This window comes from Mytilus galloprovincialis, chromosome 8, assembly GCF_965363235.1.
Source record: "Mytilus galloprovincialis chromosome 8, xbMytGall1.hap1.1, whole genome shotgun sequence".
NCBI classification, from domain to species: Eukaryota; Metazoa; Mollusca; class Bivalvia; order Mytilida; family Mytilidae; genus Mytilus; species Mytilus galloprovincialis.
The window spans coordinates 42,816,802-42,837,551 of NC_134845.1; the positions used below are offsets into that span (position 1 = coordinate 42,816,802).

General features: G+C 33.2%; 2 protein-coding genes across 2 annotated transcripts; both read right to left on the reverse strand.

The window, feature by feature from the left end:
* On the reverse strand, positions 1-924 carry LOC143043033 (uncharacterized). The gene has a single exon (XM_076215531.1). It carries the CDS (start codon positions 922-924, stop codon positions 1-3), a length of 924 nt encoding a protein of 307 aa, XP_076071646.1.
* Positions 925-10,899: 9,975 nt separating this feature from the next.
* On the reverse strand, positions 10,900-19,079 carry LOC143041987 (small ubiquitin-related modifier 2-like). The gene is made up of 4 exons (XM_076214181.1): positions 18,937-19,079; positions 15,171-15,305; positions 14,504-14,575; positions 10,900-11,790 (listed from the first exon to the last, which is right to left on the reverse strand). The coding sequence occupies exons 1-4, from the start codon at positions 18,952-18,954 to the stop codon at positions 11,731-11,733; spliced, it is 285 nt and encodes a 94-aa protein (XP_076070296.1). The 5' UTR covers positions 18,955-19,079; the 3' UTR covers positions 10,900-11,730.
* Positions 19,080-20,750: the final 1,671 nt, after the last annotated feature.

A 20,750-nucleotide genomic window follows, 5' to 3' on the forward strand; every position in this document is an offset into this window, starting at 1 on the left:
TCAGCGTTCTTGATCCTTGATTATCTGTCCATATACCTTAAGAATTTCGGGATCTTGACTTAATTTTCGAATGACGTTTTCAGTTCTTCGTTTTGTAACGAAGAAGTTTGTAGACAAGGGTTCGTGATCTGGTTTCCATGGCAACTTTGCTGTGTGTTTGTTTTCTCGGAATTCAATTGCTGACTTTTGATTTGTTTCCATATAGTCTACCGTTTCAACATCTGTCGTATTGCTATCTACTCCTAACGACTCTAATTCCCAAAATCTTTCTAAATTCAACTCCTCTGGTTTGTGCGATGTCAATATGTTGTACATACCTACATTACTCTGTTGACGATAAGACGTCGGAATTGGACCAGACAACAAATAACCAAGTTTTGACTTTACGGCGGTTGGACCATTTCCTCTTAATATTGTATCCTCTACGAAATCCCAATAGAAATCAGCTCCAATGAGCAAGGAGATTTCAAAAGAAGAGTTGTCTTCTGTAAACGGATGAGCTAAACGTAATCCTTGCAGGTACTTGAATTCTCGTATACCATTACCGATGTAATTGCTTAACGGGCTGGCGATGTTCGGTACTACTAGAACCTCAACTGGAATTTTCGTTCTATTTATCGACTCTACGTATACGCGTGCTCTTGACAAATGATGGACTTTGCTGTCGGTACTTTCAAATGCCGATAAATGTATGGTTTCTGTTCCTAGTATTTCTAAATCTATTTTCGACGCTAACTCCTCGGTAACAAAAGAGCGCTGTGCTCCTTCATCAAACAAAATGTGCGTATCAACATATCGATTTCCCCCAACTGGTGCAACGGCAGTTTTTAGAAGCACGTTCGAACGGGATTTTTCTTCAGACGAATGAAAACTTGCGGCGATCAATGTATTTTCGCTATCATCAACTACGGCATTAACTGACATTTGCTGATCATTAGTACATGTATTTCGGGGCAGCCCCGATGTTCCGACACCCCGTTAGTCCGACACCACCTTGGTCCGACACCCCATTAGTCCGACGTTCCATTGGTCCGACACACCAATAGTCCGACAATACAATTAATCCCGACTACTCAGTAGTAAGCTGATACACAGAAACTTACTAATTTGTGAACCTAGTATTAGACCAGTTTTTTTTTTAGAGCAATCAGGGACACATCGATAGTACTATTATGTAAATGTTTATCTTTACGAGGAACAACATAAGATAACTTGCATACCGAAACTGTGAACACACACTTTCCACATCAATTAACTTGTAAATTAACCCGCTATCCGAACGGAATTGCTTACCCCTCACCCCTCCATTGCGGGAGATGCAAACAACAATCTTCAACTTCAACTCATTTATTGGTAAATGAATTGATTCAATATTGTTGATTAAAGATATAGATTCATTGTTTAGTTTGACCAAAACCAAAAACTGAGTTTCTTCCGTATTTATTTGATTCTTTATTGTTTGTCCTATTATATAGATCTATTGTATTTGAAATAAAAGTGAACACAAATTCAGGAATTTTACGACTTAGATCAAGGGGTACCCCTAGAGTATCTATATTAAAGGCAACAAAATAATCGACCTATTATGTATATAAGAAAAAAGGACACTACAAATTTTCAAGTAAAACAGTCCCTATACATTTTTGTTTAGGGGCCAACTGAAACACGCCTCCGGGTGCGGGAGTTTCTAGCTGCATTGAAGACCCATAAGTGGCCTTCGGCTATTGTCTGTTCTTTGGTCTGATTGTTGTCTCTTTGACACATTCCCCATTTCCATGCTCAATTTGACTATTAAGAAAAATGAAAGTTGTTTAAAACTAAAACTCGCACTCACAACCTGAATTGTAACTAGGTGATCTGGAAGGATATGAACAACACTACAAAGAAAGTCTCATCAGAAGATCGCTATATTCTTACTTGTTACCAGTATTCGATTGTGCAATAGCAACAAGTACATGTATATTATTACAAAAAGCATGTAGCTAGGCAAGGTATCAAAATACCAACAAAATAAATGCAATTCAAATATTGAAAGTAATGTTATGGGAGTTCTGTGTTTGTTTTTTATACGCCCATCAAAACTTCTTTGACTGGACGTATTATGGTATACAAATGTTCGTTTGTCCATCTGTCTGTCCGGCGTAAACATGTAACCTGCCAACTTTTCAAAATGCCCATGGGGGTTTTGCGTGCAAGATGGCTGTCATAGTCTTACAAAAACCTTCAAGGGGCCTTTAAATACATTTTTATGTTGTTTTTTTTGCTTCTTCGTACTTTTATAAGACTTAAATCATTGTAATATTAATTGTTTTGTTTAAAAAAGTGAACAAAATTGCTCATTCAAAATTTCAATTTGGGAGCCTCCATGGGGGAAATCCCCCGCAAATAGTGACAGTTGGCAGGTATGAACATGTCGCATCATAACTTGAGAACGACTCATCCAAATTTCATGAAACTTAACATAGTTGTTTCTTATGATGGTCGAACGATCTGAATACTTTTTGATGACAATAATATTAAAACTTTTTGAATTACGGGTCTTTATAACTATAACAGGGGTGTAATTTTTCACATGTCGCGCTGTATCTTAAAAGCCATTTATGATTATTGCTTAAACTTATAAACTTTTTAATTTTATTAATCTCAAGATCTATATACTTTTTGGTGTTGATTGAAAATTTTGTTTAGAGATATTGAGGTTTTTTTATATAAAAAATGGGGGACGGGGAGGGTCACATGTCGCGCCGTATCTCAAAAACAATTTATGATTATTAAAATTGAGAATGGAAATGGGGAATGTGCCAAAGAGACAACAACCCGACCATAGAAAAAACATCAGCAGAAGGTCACCAACAGGTCTTCAATGTAGCGAGAAATTCCCGCACCCGGAGGCGTCCTTCAGCTGGCCCCTAAACAAATATATACTAGTTCAGTGATAATGAACGCCATACTAATTTCCAAATTGTACACAAGAAACTGAAATAAAATAATACAAGACTAACAAAGGGCATAGGCTCCTGACTTGGGACAGGCGCAAAAATGCGGCGGGGTTAAACATGTTTGTGAGTTCTCAACCCTCCCCCTATACCTAGCCAATGTAGAAAAGTAAACGCATAACAATACGCACATTAAAATTCAGTTCAAGAGAAGTCAGAGTCTGATGTCAGAAGATGTAACCAAAGAAAAAAATGACAATAATACATAAATAACAACAGACTACTAGCAGTTAACTGACATGCCAGCTCCAGACTTCAATTAAACTGACTGAAAGATTATGATTTCATCATATGAACATCAGGCACAATCCTTCCCGTTAGGGGTTTAGTATCATACCAACATATATGAGAACATAACCCGTACATGCCAACAACTGGTTTTTGAATAAATGTGTTTAGTTCCGATGCAAAGACCCTATAAGTGAATCAATATTAACGCCAAAATATGCAATCTTTAATGACCTGACAACAGTATCGTAACTATATCCCTTCTTAATAAGTCTATTCAAAGGTTTTGTTAGTTTTTGAGGTGAATACTGACACCTTTGTGCTTTATAAAGAATATTTCCATTAAAAATTGGATGTGCAATACCTGAACGTATAAGAAGTCTGCATGTTGAGCTATATTTACGAATGATGTCCTTATATCGATGATAAAATTTAGTAAATGTTTTGACTAGTTTGTGATATCGAAAACCCTGGTGTAATAATTTTTCAGTAATACATAAATTTCTCTCGTTAAAATCTAAAACATTGTTACATACACGAGCGAATCGTACAAGTTGAGATATATAAACACCGTAAGATGGTGACAAGGGAACGTCACCATCTAAAAATGGATAATTATTGCTTACAACTTAATACACTTCTTAGTTATATTAATGTAAAGATCTGTATACTTTTTGGTGATGATTTAAAATTTTATTTTAGAGTTATTGATTTTTTTATTTAAAAAAAAAAGGGGGGGGTCGCACCTGTCACGCCATATGTATGAAACTATAATTACTGATTATTGCATAAAAATTCAAACACAAGACGACGGACATATCATGCGCTCATGGCGCAGCTGTTCATTAATCAAGTATTGCTGCGCATATATCTACATACGCTGACGTCATCATGGCGAATGCAAAACGGAGTTCTTTATCGCTTCATATACCGGATACCGGGTTGTTTTTGCGGGGTGTAAATTTTCGCGGATAGAATAAAATCTCAGAATTAAATACCGCAAGTGAACATGCAAAGGTATGATTAAAGTTATATATCCGCCAAAATAATAACTTATAAATAACAAAAAAATATTTCGCATGTATACTTTATTCAATGAAAATCGTAATTTGTTACACACGCGAAAATAATCAGCTGTACGGTATATTAATACAACCAATGAAATTTCAAGTGCATATTTGTTTTAATAAAATAGAGAATGGAAATGGGGAATATGTCAAAGAGACAACCACCCAACCAAAGAGTGTACAACATTTCTTTGTCAAAATTTTCATACTTCTAAAAATATATATCAGTAAAAATCATGCATAGCATAGTCATGATAATATAACGCATATATAATAGCGTTCGCAGGTACCTAGATACATGGGTCGTCTTATTGGCCATAATGCACGCGAATGCATTACAAGAATTGTATGTAAGCTCCTTATCTATACTATTAAACGAGAAGACCTCATTTTGGGTGTCGCTTCTCTTCTTTCCACAATTATTTGATCAACACGCCTCTGTGTCCTATAGGTACAGTGCATAGTGCCATTTGTCATCCATTCATATGATTATTCAGATTGAGTTATTTTTGGAGAAAAACGAGAAAAAAGGCATCCGGATATTGTCCCGTCATTGGACGAAATTTTAAGTCTGATTAGACTTCCGGTTTGCGTTTTTCTGTATACTTTTTTCTGTATACTTTGAACATACATATACAAAGAATAAAGTGTATTTTCAGAATTCTATCTGCTATCATTTTCAAGTTTACTATCCACGGCAGTCACAGAGTTTATTAAATAGAGAGGGTCTGTATACTATATCAATGACCACTATGGATCGATTAGTAAACTTAGAATTGAAAGTAAATACACTATATTTATATAGTAATGAATGTTCATAATATACAGATAAGCGCAAAAAATATTCATGTGAACTTTTGATACCTTTTCTGAAATTCTCCAGTCATTAAATCTTTTACAAAATTCATTGATTACAAAAAAAGATGTGGTATGATTGCCATGTTGAGACAACTCTCCACAAGAGACCAATATGACACAGATATTAACAATTATAGGTTACCGTACGACCTTCAACAACCCATACCGCATACTCAGCTTTAAAAGGCCCCGAACTGACAATGTAAAACATTCAAACCAGAAAACTAGCGGCCTTATTTATGTACAAAAAAAATGAACGAAAAACAAATATGTAACACATAAACAAACAACAACCACTGAATTACAGGCTCCTTACTTGAATGTTCATAACATACTAAATGTATGTTCATATTGAAATTGATAGAAAACAAAAAAATGGAAATATTGGAAATAAAGGAGGAGGGATAAAAAAAAAAGCATTTTCCTGACCCCAATAACCTATGACTTATGATACTTTTGCTGAAATTCTCCAGTCATTCAATATTTTACAAAATTCTTCCAACAACACTTTACATACTTTAAACTACGCTCTGAATGCCCGCGATCTCGCGGGTGTGTTCTAGTTAACATAATATTACGGACGTACTTATACAGGCATTTTCCTTTTGAAAACTATTTCCAGTTGTGTTTATACCTCGTAGTTTATAATTTACATAGACAATATATACTGTCATCTTGTGACTGTACCTAATTCAACTAGAGGCTCTCAAGAGCATGTGTCGCTCACCTGCATTTACTGATGCTTAGAAAGTAAAAGTTAAGAAATCAGAAGATAGTACTGTAACAAAATGGACGTTCCTCAATTAAAGTTTTTATGATTTTGCTAATTTTCAGGTAGGCTTCAACAAGTGGATATATATAAAACACCTTTTAGGAATTTATATAAGTCAACTGCGATTGTCGATTCCCTGAAATGGAACTTGTTTCCCCTAAGTTTGTGTGATGACGTTGTTTTAATCGTGTCGATATATATATATATATAAAGAAGTGTGGTATGATTGCAAATGAAACAACTCCCCACAAGAGACCAACATGACACAGAAATTTACAACTATAAGTCATCGTACGATCTTCAACAATGAGCAAAGCCCATACCGCATAGTCAGTTTTAAAAGGCCCCGAAATGACAATGTAAAACAATTAAAACGAGCAAACTAACGGCCTTATCTTAAAAAAAAAAAAAAAAAAAATGAAAAACAAATAGTTAACACATAAACAAACGACAACCACTGCAATCCATAATGTGGCGAGATTAAACATGTTAGCGATATCCCAACCCTCCCCTAACCTGGGACAGTGGTACAAATGTATAACAGTACAACATAAGAACTAACTATACAAATCAGTTGAAAATGGCTTAACTCATCAAATGGATAAAAATACAAGTGGACGTGGCCGGGTACTTGTACATCCCAACAAGAAATTGACACTAGGAACAGATTTGTTAGCATGTTTTTGAGTGTAAATTGTATATATCTTTTAATGTACGAATGCAGTTTGCAATTATGTTTTTCAGTATTTCAAGCATTTGCATAGTTATAATGTCATAATCTATTTTAAAAGTGTCGGACTAGTAGGGTGTCGGACTATTGAGGTGTCGGACCAATGGGGTGTCGGACTAACGGGGTGTCGGAATATCGGGGCGGCCCCTGTATTTCCATGGCAAAGACTTGTGTGGTGCTTTTGATGGCACTGGCGGCAACGAAATTTCGATTTACAATCTACGGAACGGTGTGATCCTAAACAGTTAAGACATAACTTCTTTTCTTTGACGATTGATAGGCGTGTATCGTGATCTGTAACATTTGGGCATTTTGCAGGGTCATGTAAATTCTGGCAGAATATGCAAGGTTTTTGTCGAATATTTTGTGTTTGTCTCTCACGGTTATCGAATGTAACTTCTTTACTTGGTGTACCTTTTCTATTAGCGCTTGTCAAAAACGATGTGGTCATTGCAGTAGGCTGCATTGAATCCATAAACGACGACGAGCGTTGTCCAGCTTCAATTATAGTGATTTCTTTCAAAATTTCACGTCTCAAATCAATCAATTCCCAATTATCGGAACCGTTTTCACGAGCTAAGTGTTGTCGTATTTCTGACGGAAGCTTGTTCAGTATTATCGGAATAAGTAATGCACCATACGATTCTCCGGAGCGGCCTAACGATTCAAGACCTCTTATATATGCCTCTAACTTGTCGTAATAAACACGTAGACTGAGTAGGTTGTTTTGTGGTGCTCTAAGTTCTAGCATAGCTTGCATATAAGCATTTGTAATCTTATGCGATTGTCCGAAACGCTCCTTTAAAAGTTTAATAGCTTCCATGTAATTTGAGTTTGTGAGCGGTAACCCGTCAATAGTTCTTGCAGCATGGTCACGGCACCATAAATGTGTGGAATAAACTAAATAAGTCGTATATGTACTTTGCGTTGTGTTTACTTTGCGTATAATATTTACAATGGCGAAGCCCATACAAGGTGTAAGAAACGTCACAAACATGTGAACGTAAATACGGGAAACGTAACGTTATAACTTCGAACTATTCTCAACAGGTGGTAGGCATTTCATTTTTTGGATGGCCTTGGTTTCCTGTTTTCATTGCATATTTTCATGTCTTGGTCCACAATGACCCACTGAATTTGAAGAGGTTTATTTAACAAGACATATGATCCTAATGTGAGCCACTCATTTCTTCTCAATAGCAAGATAGATGACATCTTCAGTGAATCACACAATTTAAGTTAGATGTCTTATCAATCTGTCTTGTATTTTGCCATTGTAAATGTACAAGTACTGTAAATTCAGAAATTATTGTGAGGTTTTTATTATTGCAAAAAATGTGACAGGGTTTTAATCACAAAAATTCCAACTCGCATTTTGAAATTTTTTATATGATTTAAACAAGATTTTTCTCAATATCGCGAAAATTTAAATTGCATTTAAGTAAAAAATAACAAAATTGCAATAATAAATGCACGCAATAATTTCTGAATTTATGGTATGACATCTTTGCAATTGGAAGTGTTATGTATTCTAATTCAGGCTGTGAGATATTTTCTATATGTTTGTTGAAATTTTAATGATTACAGGCACTCCGAGATAGATATTTTATGCCTGTCAGTTTTTTAATTACTTGTATTGATCGGGTAATCCATCATGTTTTATAATCAAATTGAGAATGGAAATGAGGAATGTGTCAAAGAGACAACAACCCAAACAGAGCAGATCACAGCATAATGCCACCAATGTGTCTTCAATACACCTAATGATGTGCTATAGCTGGCCCCTAAACAAAAATGTAAACTAGATATGTTTTTTATAAAAAAATTTTGACCATTGTAGATTTAGGTTTGTGGGAATAACACATACTGCCAAATTCATTATAATCTAGTGAACATCTTGTCTTTGGAAGATAGATATCTCATTTGCAATCATCACATATTTTCTATATTAATATCATGTATCTTAAAGGAAAATCATGTTAAAATATTCAGTATACCAAACTTATGTAGTTTAAATGATTGAAAAGCAGTTTTCAAAACACAATGTACTCCAACGCAATCTAGTAAGAAAGTGATGAATATACAGAAATAATTATGTCACCCGATCGACAATGTCGGGTGACATATTGCTTTTCCTCGGTTTCTTTTTCCCTATTATTATTATTTTTCTTCCACCTAATTTTGTCCGACCGCTTTCTCGGAACCAAAGGAACCAATCCAAATGACTTTCGAGTTGCAGTGCAACTTTGGAACTAAAAAATGGCTATTCATTACCATGGAAACAGAACAAATGTGATAAAATTCAATTTTTGGTTTTAATGAATTATTTGGATATGCTTAAACTCAGAATCATTATATTTTGATACAATGTAGGTGCCCACTATATACTGGTTTTGGAGGATTTTGGCAATCATTGGAACTACTATGTTGCCATGGAAACTACACCAAAAATTTCAAAAATATCAAAATGCTCCAAATTTAACGAAACTTTACAGTAACGATGAGCAACATTGGTAGATGTGGAATTTGGCGTTAGAATTTCAAAAATGTCTGCCGTTACCATGGAAACAATGCAAAACAGGTCAAAATGGTTCAAAAACCTTAAAGCGGCATTTACTTTCTTAAAATGGTAGGTCGAAACTTTGATGGTATGGTCCCTCCCATATACCAATGTGGTATATGCCATTAACTTTTGGGAATGGTCTCTGTTGCCATAGGAACCATCAAAAATGTCAAAAATTTCAAAATGCTCAGAATTTTATGAAACTTTATTTGATTGTAGACTGGCAAGTCTGGATGAGACTTTTGACTATGAAATTTCCAAAAAGGCCACTGTTACCATGGAAACTGCAAAAATGTCAAAATTTTCAAAATGCTTTGAACTTAATGAAACTTGATATTAATGTTAACTGGCATGTATAGATGAGAATTATGACTTTGAAAATTTCAAAATGGCTGCCGTTGCCATGGAAACGGCAGAAATGAAATTTGTTTTATAATGCTCCAAATGAACTAAAAATTTGGCTGCCGCTTAGTGGCAATGGGGGGAAGGGTGACATCCGCTATTGCTTGCAATGGCAATTCTAGTTATTATTTTTCTTCCACCTAATTTTGTCCGACCGCTTTCTCGGAACCAAAGGAACCAATCTAAATTATAGTTCACTATAACAAGGAACCCTGACTTTCGAGTTGCAGTGCAACTTTGGAACTAAAAAATGGCTGCCGTTACCATGGAAACAGAACAATTGTGAAAAAATCCAGTTTTTGGTTTTAATTAATTATTTGGATATGCCTAAACTCAGAATCATTATATTTTGATACAATGTAGGTGCCCACTATATACTGGTTTTGGAGGATTTTGGCAATCATTGGAACTACTATGTTGCCATCGAAACTACACCAAAAATTTCAAAAATATCAGAATGCTCCAAATTTAACGAAACTTTACAGTAACGATGAGCAACATTGGTAGATGTGGAATCTGGCGTTAGAATTTCAAAAATGTCTGCCGTTACCATGGAAACAATGCAAAACAGGTCAAAATGGTTCAAAAACCTTAAAGTGCCATATACTTTCTTAAAATGGTAGGTCAAATTGATCGAAACTTTGATAGCATGGTCCCTCCCATGTACCAATGTGGTATATGCCATGAACTTTTGGGAGTGGTCTCTGTTGCCATAGGAACAAATCAAAATGTCAAAAATTTCAAAAGTTTCAAAATGCTCCAAAATTGATGAAACTTAATAGGATTGTTGACTGTCAAGTCTGCATGAGACTTTTGAAGTTGGAATTTCAAAAATGGCTACCGTTGCCATGGAAACTGGAAAAATGTCAAATATTTTAGAAATGCTCCAAACTTAATGAAACTTAGTATTATTGTAAACTGGCATGTATAGATGAGACTTTTGACTTTGAAAATTTCAAAACGGATGCCATTGCCATGGAGACAGCAGAAATGTCATCTTTTTAAAAATGATCTAAATGTACTGAAAATTTACAGAAAAATGTATAGCAATGCAAATATGTGCATTCACTGTTAAAAGTTTTTGAAATGGCTGCCGCTTAGTGGCAATGGGGGAAAGGGTGACATCCGCTATTGCTTGCAATAGCAATTCTAGTTCTAGTTGTCATTTGATAAATTGAATAAATGGAATATAATCTAAAGTAAAGCTAGGATTACTTTGAAGAGTTGAAGTGTCTATCAGGCAAAATTACAGTATTGGCATAATTTCAAACACACACTGAAAATTATTCTGACAAAATTTTTATTTTTTCCTACATTTTTTTACATGTAAATAACAATGTTTCAATGACAGTGAAAGTTAAAAATACACCTGTATTATGATGAAAATAATGTTAATGTACGACTATGACATGTAAAGCTTTGATAACTTTCAAATTTCAATTTCATGAATCTATCGACAACACTCTACTGGTGACTGTAGTTAAAATGATTAAAATTCATTTACCTAAAGTCTTGATACAACCGTTTAACTTTTTAAACTGTATTTCTATTTGAAAAACCTGTACTTTGGTGTTTCTTCTTCAATTAATTAAACTTTTGACATGCATCATTAAACAAATCTAAAAAATATTTGCGGTCGTATAAAAACTGATAAGTTTTAGAAAGCACTTCCAGAAGATTTTTTTATTAAAACAGAATAACTGAACTATGGTTCAAAGACAATGATAAGGATACATTTCCTGTCTTGATTAAAAACATTGCAATTATTGTTTAAAAATGAAACATTGTTTTACAGTATTGAAGTTGTAAATGCCATACTAACAACAGTTTGGCTTAATTTTTTCTTATTTTAGAAATATATATAGCACGAATCTGAACCAATTCCTTGAAGAATTAGATACCTATGATAAGGTCAAATGCCATAAAAATAACATCATTCTTTCTCAATATGATATGACAATGAAGTGTGATGAGTTTAAAACAATCTGTACAAAAATCCACATAATTTACACTTCTCGCCTCCTCATTGAAGCGTCCATTTCACTTTACAACTTTTGATGTGTATAACTGACAATGATATTTTTAGCATGACCAGAAAACACAACATATAATATTCAAAGTCCTCCTGTTTGTTGCTGAAACACGTCTATCGAGTCCCCATCTTCCATGTCCAACTGAAATTGAAAGAAACATACTATTAATTACATAAAGAGATAACACAAGACTAAGCAAATCCTAGCACATAAATATGCCAGTGTTTTTGTGTTTAGTTTAAACATTTATTTATAGTGGATTGGAAACAATTGCAAGTTGTATTAATTTGTCGATACCATACTTTATTCCAGACGTTCCCTATTAGAGGATGTTTCTGGCATTTCCTCTGCACTTCTTATATTATTATTACTTCATCACAATGACAAGAATAACAGTAGAGAGTATCAATAATTGATAGAACTAAACAACAATTCGCTGAAGGCATGTTTACTAAATGTCAAAACGAGCCAAAGACCAAAAAATGACAAGGACAGTTAAGCACCTTTTATGGAGACAAAAACTATATTGATAAAAAGGCTTTGGGGTTTTTCAATTGAAATAATAGAAGACTAAACTAACTTAAAAGATAATAAATAGAGATAAATCTCGTCTGTACTAGCCAAAGTTTATAAATTTAAAGTTGTTTATAAAAAATTATATCATAAATGATGGTCAATTATGTTTTTAGGGTAATCAGATATACCGCATGGTTTTATTATAACCATACGAAATCACCTGAGATGTCCCAAAAATATATAGGTGCTCCTAGCATTGGAGGAACATTACAAAGTTGTGTACATACACAAGGCGGCACACGATCGGAAATCCATTTGACGATATCTAAACGTTTCGAAATGAAGTGAAAAATATTGTGTGGAACGTGGGCGCTTACATTTGTCACTCTATGCATCATTTCTGGGCGATTTGCGCTATAGGCGCACGTCCTTCCCAATCACTGAACAAATCAATTACAAACAAACCGTGCGCCTCGACAAAGTAACTGAGAATTGTCAAAAATTAGGTGCTTACCACAGCACTATCCAAAAATCCTACGGAGAACACTGTTTATGTCAATCTGTTGTCCACAATTTAGAAAATTCTATGTGAATGACAAGTTTTGAATGGTCCCTGTTAAAATAAGCTGTTATGATGTCTAGTTGCTGTCTCACTGACATTTTCCTTCAAGTTCCTTTTACTTGCATTCATTCAAATAGTTTTATCCATTACACAATAAACAGCTGCGCCATGAGCGCATGATACGCCCGACGTCTTGTGTGGAAGTTTTATGCAATAATCATAAATAGTTTCTGAGAAAGTTTAAAGCAATAACCATATATTGTTTTTGAGACAAGGCGGGACATGTGAAACCCCCCACTCTGGTTTTTTTTTTTTTAACTAAATATCATTAAAATAAAATTTTGAATCAAAACCAAAAAGAATACAGATCTTTTGATTAATATAACAAAGAAGTGTGTAAAGTTTTAAGCAATAATCATAAATTATTTTTGAGGCCAAATAAAAAAGTATGTGTGGTTCCAGTTACATCTGAAAAAAAGTTAGGGTAGGTAGGTAGGGATTTTTTTTTATTTTATGTTTTTTTTTTACATTGAGTCTATGGGAGCAACATTCTGACTTTAACAGTGCTTAATGAAAAATGACAATAAAATCTTTAGGGTAGGCTATTTTTAAGACGAAAAAGTAGGGACGGTAGGGTAACTGGAACCACACATATATTTTTATTTGGCCTGAGATACGGAGTGACATGTAAAAAAAACCCTCCCCTGTTATACAAAATACTCAAGAACTCAAAAATAAAATTTTGAATCATCACCAAAAAGTATACAGATCTTTAGATTAATATAACAAAGACTTGTGTAAAGTTTTAAGCAATAATTATAAATTGTTTTTGAGATACGGCACAACATGTAAAAAACCCCTCAACCTTTTTTTACAAAATACTCAATAACTCAAAAATGAAATTTTGAATCATCACCAAAAAGTATACAGATCTTTAGATCAATATAACAAAGACATGTGTAAAGTTTTAAGCAATAATCATAAATGGTTTTTGAGATATGGCGCAACATGTAAAAACCCCCTCCCCCTTTTTTACAAAATACTCAATAACTTAAAAATGAAATTTTGAATCATCACCAAAAAGTATACAGATATTAAGATTAATATAACTAAGAAGTATTTAAAGTTTTAAGCCATAATCAAGAATCGTTTTTGAGATACGGTGTGACATATGAAAAAAAACACACCCCTGTTTTAGTTACAAAGTGCCGTAACTCAAAAAGTTTTAATCTTATTTTCACCAAAAAGTATACAGATCATTTGACCATCATAAGAAACAAGTATATTAAGTTTCATGAAATTTGGATAAGTCATTCTCAAGTTACAGTGCGACATGTTTACGCCGGACAGACCAACGGACAGACAGACATTTGTATACCATAATACGTCCCGTCAAAATTTTGACGGGCGTATAAAAATTAAGATATATGCTATAGCATGTTTCCAATACCGTTAAAAGGCTTGTAAATTCAGCAATTTATTCTCCAAGATGAACTTGCCAGACAGGGGTGCAGACTATAGAGTTATTTTGTTTCTTCTTTAACACATGCTACTAGTATTCAAAATTCCAGTTTAAACAAACACTAGTTTCAAACTTATTTTTTGTGTGATTTAGACTTATTTTAACAATTGTGAAAAGTTATAAAGGGACATAACTGAAGAATGGTAAAAGTGACTCTACCCAAATTTATACTTGATTAAAATTTTGAGATAATTAGTTTTGTAGGTATGGAGACAGGCAACATAAATTTATTTTGGCTCTATAATAAATATTACCTGTGAGGGTGTGTCTGTTTCATTTATTGGATTTCCATCAAATCTGAATCTTACTGCTCCCATTTTTAAACCCTGTGAAAAGAAAAGCAACAAGTAGACTTAACTACAATCTCAAAAGAAAATATGTCTACTAATAATTATAGGATGCAAAGTAATTGTTATATACGTATCTACACTATATTGAGTACATGTTCAATGTTATGTAACTTATATGACATACATTTTAAGTACAGTAACAAATTTAAGATTATAATATACATATGTAAAGAAAAATATTTTTCATTCTGAATTTTATACTTTATAATTTTAGTGAATGTAGGGCAGATTTTCACACTTTTTTTCTGATTAATATATCTAATATATTATCATTATATAAATTTTTGTTGAGCATTGAAACGACACTTATATTCTATAAACATTTATTTAACCATCTTTCAGTTACCATGGTTACTAGCATTTTCGCTAGCCAAGGGTTACGATTCTTACCAATTTGTTACTTTTTAACATGGTGCTACAATGTATCTGATGATATTTTGTATTACAAATGTAGAATGTGTTATATGTGATGCAGTATATACAAGGAAACCGTGATCTCTTTTCAAATTACATTGTGCTGTTCCAGTACATGTTAGTCATAATTATTTCTACTACTATATAATAGACTTACAGCTCTATCACAATATGCAGACATCAGTTTCCGTAATGGTGTGTTGCGTTTAATTTTGAAATGTACCACACTGCCATCTTGACCCGTTACTTTTAAGTTTATATGTTCAGAACCTTCTGGTTTTACATCTTCAATCTGAAATACAAAAAAATACCAATGAATGACCAGAACAGTTATAAATATGATAAAATATAAGGGCAACAGAAGGATTATACATGTAGGAGCTTGAATTCTGTTATTGTTTACATTGTAAATGGTAAACACCCATTTACAAATTTCCAGTCCTGATTTTTTCCTTTTTGTTAAATACAAAATGTATAGGCTTTAATATTTTGTTCATTTCCGTTTCTAGCAATCCTGCAAATAGTTTTATTTCATTCAAATCTTTGTATTAAATCAGTTTCAAATTTCTTCCAGTATACATTGTACTTCACCAAAATTAAGCAGATATATTTTGCTGCTCTGCTTTGGAGAAGGTAGATTGATTACATTAAATATTCAAGGTATGAGTGTTAGAGCTGTCAATGAAAGAGAAAAGTGCAAAATTCAATGATTTCTAAATTTCTATTAATATAATGGTCTTGGTGTCGGGTTTCTTGAACTGTATGCATATCAAAAATGCAAGAATGGGTGTATACAAATGTTTTTTTTTTAAATGTGAAAGATAAAATTGAGACTGATTTTGTGGAGGATGGTTTAATTTATGATGCATGAATGCGAAAGAAGTAAAGAAATAAAACAACAGTCAGGGGACTTACTGAAATAAGTGATTTTTAAATCACTTATTTGAGTAGCAAATTCGAGGTTTTTGTAATTTTTTCAAAATTTTAAACACATAGGTTTAAATAACATCTTTTAATTAGTAAAATTAAAAAAATATGAACTTTTTGCTTCTTTTAAGTAGCAAGGTTTATGCCTTTGATGCTATCATTTACCTGAAAATTCTATTTTAGTTGAAAAAATGCTATAATAATGGCTTTACATAATGAACTGATACTTTCTTAAAAGATTTTTCACAGCAGTGAGAGTATTTTTCCTGTGAAGTTCAAGGTTTCATCTTTCAGATTATGTAATAAAATTCTACTGTTCGCGATAAAAATTTCACTGTTCGGGGGTGTTGAAATTAGTGGGGGTTATTAAAAGAATGATACTTAAAGAAGTGATTTTTGGGAAGGAAATTGAGGTCTGATACTTAAACAAGTGATTTTTATGTCATTATCCTAGATTCAGTACAAGGTCATCACCTGAAATGACCTGGTCATCCTAGACAACACAGATGTTGGTTCTGATAAGTTTAGAAACATAATTAGTCCCTGGATCATAAGTATTCTATATTTAAAGCTACACTAATATTAAATCACTTCTTCTAGTGATTAATTTGTACTACTTAAATAGGTGATTATTAAAGAAAGACAACTCTAACTTCCAACCTTTATGGAAATAATGTTACTTGAATCAGTGATTTAGAAAATCACTTGTTTAAGTAAGTCCCCTGACTGAACAATGTTTTTTGATTAGTTGAGGACATCAAAATTCTATTTGAGCCACCAATATTTCAGTACCAGAAAAAAGTGGATGCTCAATTTTTTTTATTTTGACACCAGGGTTTTGAGCACACATGTCACACTGGTTGGGATAACCTTCATGTTTCTGTGATGTACATGTATAAAAATTTATTTTGGACACCATAAACATCAATCACAACAAATTTGATTGAGACAGGTTATCTAGTTTCAAAGATTTTGGGAAAAAGATTTAGGATGGACAGTTGGAGACGGATATCAACAGCTAACATGGCCCTTCTGGTTCATCCGAAAAATATGCCAGTTCGCAAATACAGTATAAATCTGTCATGTGACTTAAATCAACATGAGACCAAAATATAGGAAACTTCATTTCCAGTACATGTTGAGCGAAAGTGGAAAGTTTGATGCTGCACTGCACAATATTTTCCAGAAAAAAATCTAATTTGAGCACCCTTTTATAAGTAAGTCATACAGGCATTGAGATATGTACTTTCCAGAACTTAGATTTAACTACCCTCGTGAAAATGCTGGACTTACAATGTAATAGTGCAGAGATACAGACATGCCATTTACCTGGAAATGATTTCATAATACAATGTGTAATTGCCAGTCTTTTCCAGTGAAATATCCTAGTGTTATCGGTTCTGGATAGTGTAACAAACTTTGGCTCTGTAAGGCCAGTTCCTCAAATAAATGTGGTCAAAGCTGATTGTGTTAATCAAGTAGATACTTTTATTCATTTCCTATTATCCTCACGATTTTCTCTTGCGTAAATTAAGAAAAATCAAAACATCTGTTGTTGTGTTCAATTTTGACATTGTGTGCAATACCTCATCAGTTCTCGATAGTTGTGAAAAGTATAGTATGGTAAGTTTGTTTGATATTAATAAGATATAAAATTACGCAAATTGAAGAAAAGTATCAATTATCAATCCTTTGTCTCTAGAAAACATTTGTTTTATGATATTAGCCGTATCAATCAATAAAGGCATCTTTAACCAATATTCTAGGAATTATCACTCAAGGTCAAAAATATGCATTGAATATTAATCTTTTATAAATTTTACATGATTTTTAATTATTGAACCAATTCTTAGATGTTGTCACATCTGTTATTAATATTTTTACTGTTACAGTAACAATATTTAAGGGCATTACTTTTCCAATAATAGAATTGAATTAAATTTTATAGTTTATAAGACATGTAAGATATAGCCCAAACTGTGTTACATAGGTTTTTTTCCATAGCGACGTCACACAACATCTTACAATTGTGTATTACGTATGTGGACTTCACCTTCTTTTCGAGATAAGTTTTGATTACATTAAAAAACGTGCTTTTCATGAACCGAGAGGATGAAGTTGGGGTTGTTTTAGGAATAAAGAAAAGTAGGTTAAAATCGGAAATATTATTTTTACTGTTGTAAAATGTCTGAAAACTTGAAATGTTGAAATTAATGCTTGCTTGAAGCGAGTTTTTGTTCTGTCCCTGAAATGCTGACAAAAGAGAAAACGTGTGATTTCACGAACCTCTTTTATTTAAAACACATGCATTGCTATTGAGAACCGATTACTATCGAGATGACTACATGATACATGATTTAGAAATAGCCAATTGAAATCATTTATTTTTATCATGGAACAAATCGAAAGTAGAAATTGTATTTCAGTTTGCAAATTCAGCAGAAATGACCTCTTTGAAAACAAACATTGATTCAAAGAAAATGGTAATTGGAAATTAACATAACTTTGGGAAATGAGCAATTTCGGGACCGGACTCAGGAGCAATACAGTCCGATAACACATGATCATGTGTAAACTACAGTGGAATGTGTGTACCTGTTGTGTATAACTAACAGCACATGTAAATAATTGAACTGGTTTGAATTGCACATTGACAGAGCAGGAGTTTATAACTACGTAAACATACTTATAGCATAATATTTCAAAATACTACCTCCCCCTTTTTTAAAACATGAATGTCTGATACACATCGATGTGTTAGGTGATCGTCTTTTCATTTTTACCACAATATAATGTGTTCAAAATAAAGATATAAATAAATACACCGTTCAGATATAATAATAAATAATATTTGCAAAGGCCATTTTCAGACCCATGCCGGTTAAACATAAAATGTGCGCGGGAAGTAAATTTGCTTTCACGTGGAAATTAAAATTAATGAAAATCAGTTAGAGGACAAACGGAATGTTTGGTTTATAACATGGTTTGATGGTTACCTTTTTATCGTCTGACATTGTAATTTATAATAAAAACAAAGTCTACAGACTTCTTTTCAGTCAGACCTCCTAATCGAAAATGGAATATGGCGCACAAAGGAAATGCCAGATTTCCCCAAACCCCAATATTAAACGGATTTCGATTGGCCAATATTTTTTCTTTCATAAAACCCACGGCGTGTTAGATAGGTAAATAAATACTCCAACATTTGTAATTAGTGTAAAAAGATAGTCGTTCGATTAATTTAATTAGATTTTTGTAATGTTTTGAAATTTTGAAATTGGTTTACAAATAAAAAGAAATTTTCATGTTACTAAAAATAACATCCAATAAAAAATAGCGTAAAATGTAGCCTTACCTGAAAAGTAGGTTACGGGGTTATCGGGTTCAATTTGTCACACTTTTTTAAACGTGATCAAAAACTGCCTTAATTTGATATATTAAAGATTGGAAATAAGTCTAGGTCTTTTCCTCTTATAATTATTCGCTCAATCTTCCGTGATATTTGCTCCGATTGGTAAATATCAGTATTAAGATTAAGGTATAACACGAGTTACCTCGCTTTTCCCATGTCAAACAGTCAGGAAACTGACTGAAAAACCCGGAGACAGCCTACGGCAGTGGCGGATCCAGGGGGGGGGGGGGGGTTCCGGGGGTGCGCACCCCCCCTTTATTTTTGCCGATCAATGCATTTGTATCGGGACATATGTTTTGCACCCCCCCCCCCCTTTGCCCTGGGTGCCCTGGGTTAGCACCCCCCTTTCGAAAATTCCTGCATCCGCCCCTGCTACGTTCACCAAGGTACCTTACTATTCGCCTAACCCGTTTGCCCATTTTATTTTGTTTTCACTATTATAATATTAATTGGTTATGCTAAATATTTATAGTAATGCAATATCATTCACGTTTTATTTGAACATGATGAATTCTTCTCGAAGGCGGAGGGGCCTCATTATACTGAAAATGTGCTCACAATCAACCGGAACGGTTAACTTAATTACAAACATGTAACATTATAAAAGAAGCATTCGATAATGACATTTTTTTTATGCTACAACCATTAAATTCACATGATTCAGAGTCGATCACACTTTATTTTGTTCAGGATTCCATGCGTAGTTTTAACTTCGCAAGTTGAGGATTGTCACGGATAGCACGTGTAGTTGTAACGGTTTATTTCTTCCTCTGTGATATTTTATCCTGAGGATGATCTGTCCCGGTAATTTTTTTCCAGGCATGGTATTTCACAGGTTGATTTTTTCCAGATGAGTGAAAATCTATCTGTGTTATGCGGATAGTATGTACCGGTATATATTTGCCGTACTATATTTCACAGAACCGTGTGAAATAGAGTCCCATTAACTACTATGTAAGTTACTCACAATCAATATATACCCGACTATAATTATAAAATGTTTCACAAAGGTAGACCAAATTTGCATAATTTATCATAGGGAGGTAATTATGAGCAATTTATATTTTAAAGATATTAATATAATATATTTCTGAATCTATTTTATAGTGAAATTTTTCCTTGAATCTTATTTTTTATATATTCATTTATATAAAAAGATGACTTACAACTTGATTTAATAAGAGAGATAACATTTCACAGGTAAAAACTATCCAGCTGTTAAACATGCTTTTGTTCCAATATATTGTTATGCTATGATTTATTTGATTTCCATATAATCAACAGCTACATCTCTGTCCCCAGACTATTTATATAGTTAAAAATATCATCATAATCAAATTCTTTTATTACTGTTAACAGTAGTAATGCAACTATATTTCTACCTTACTTTTAAATTTA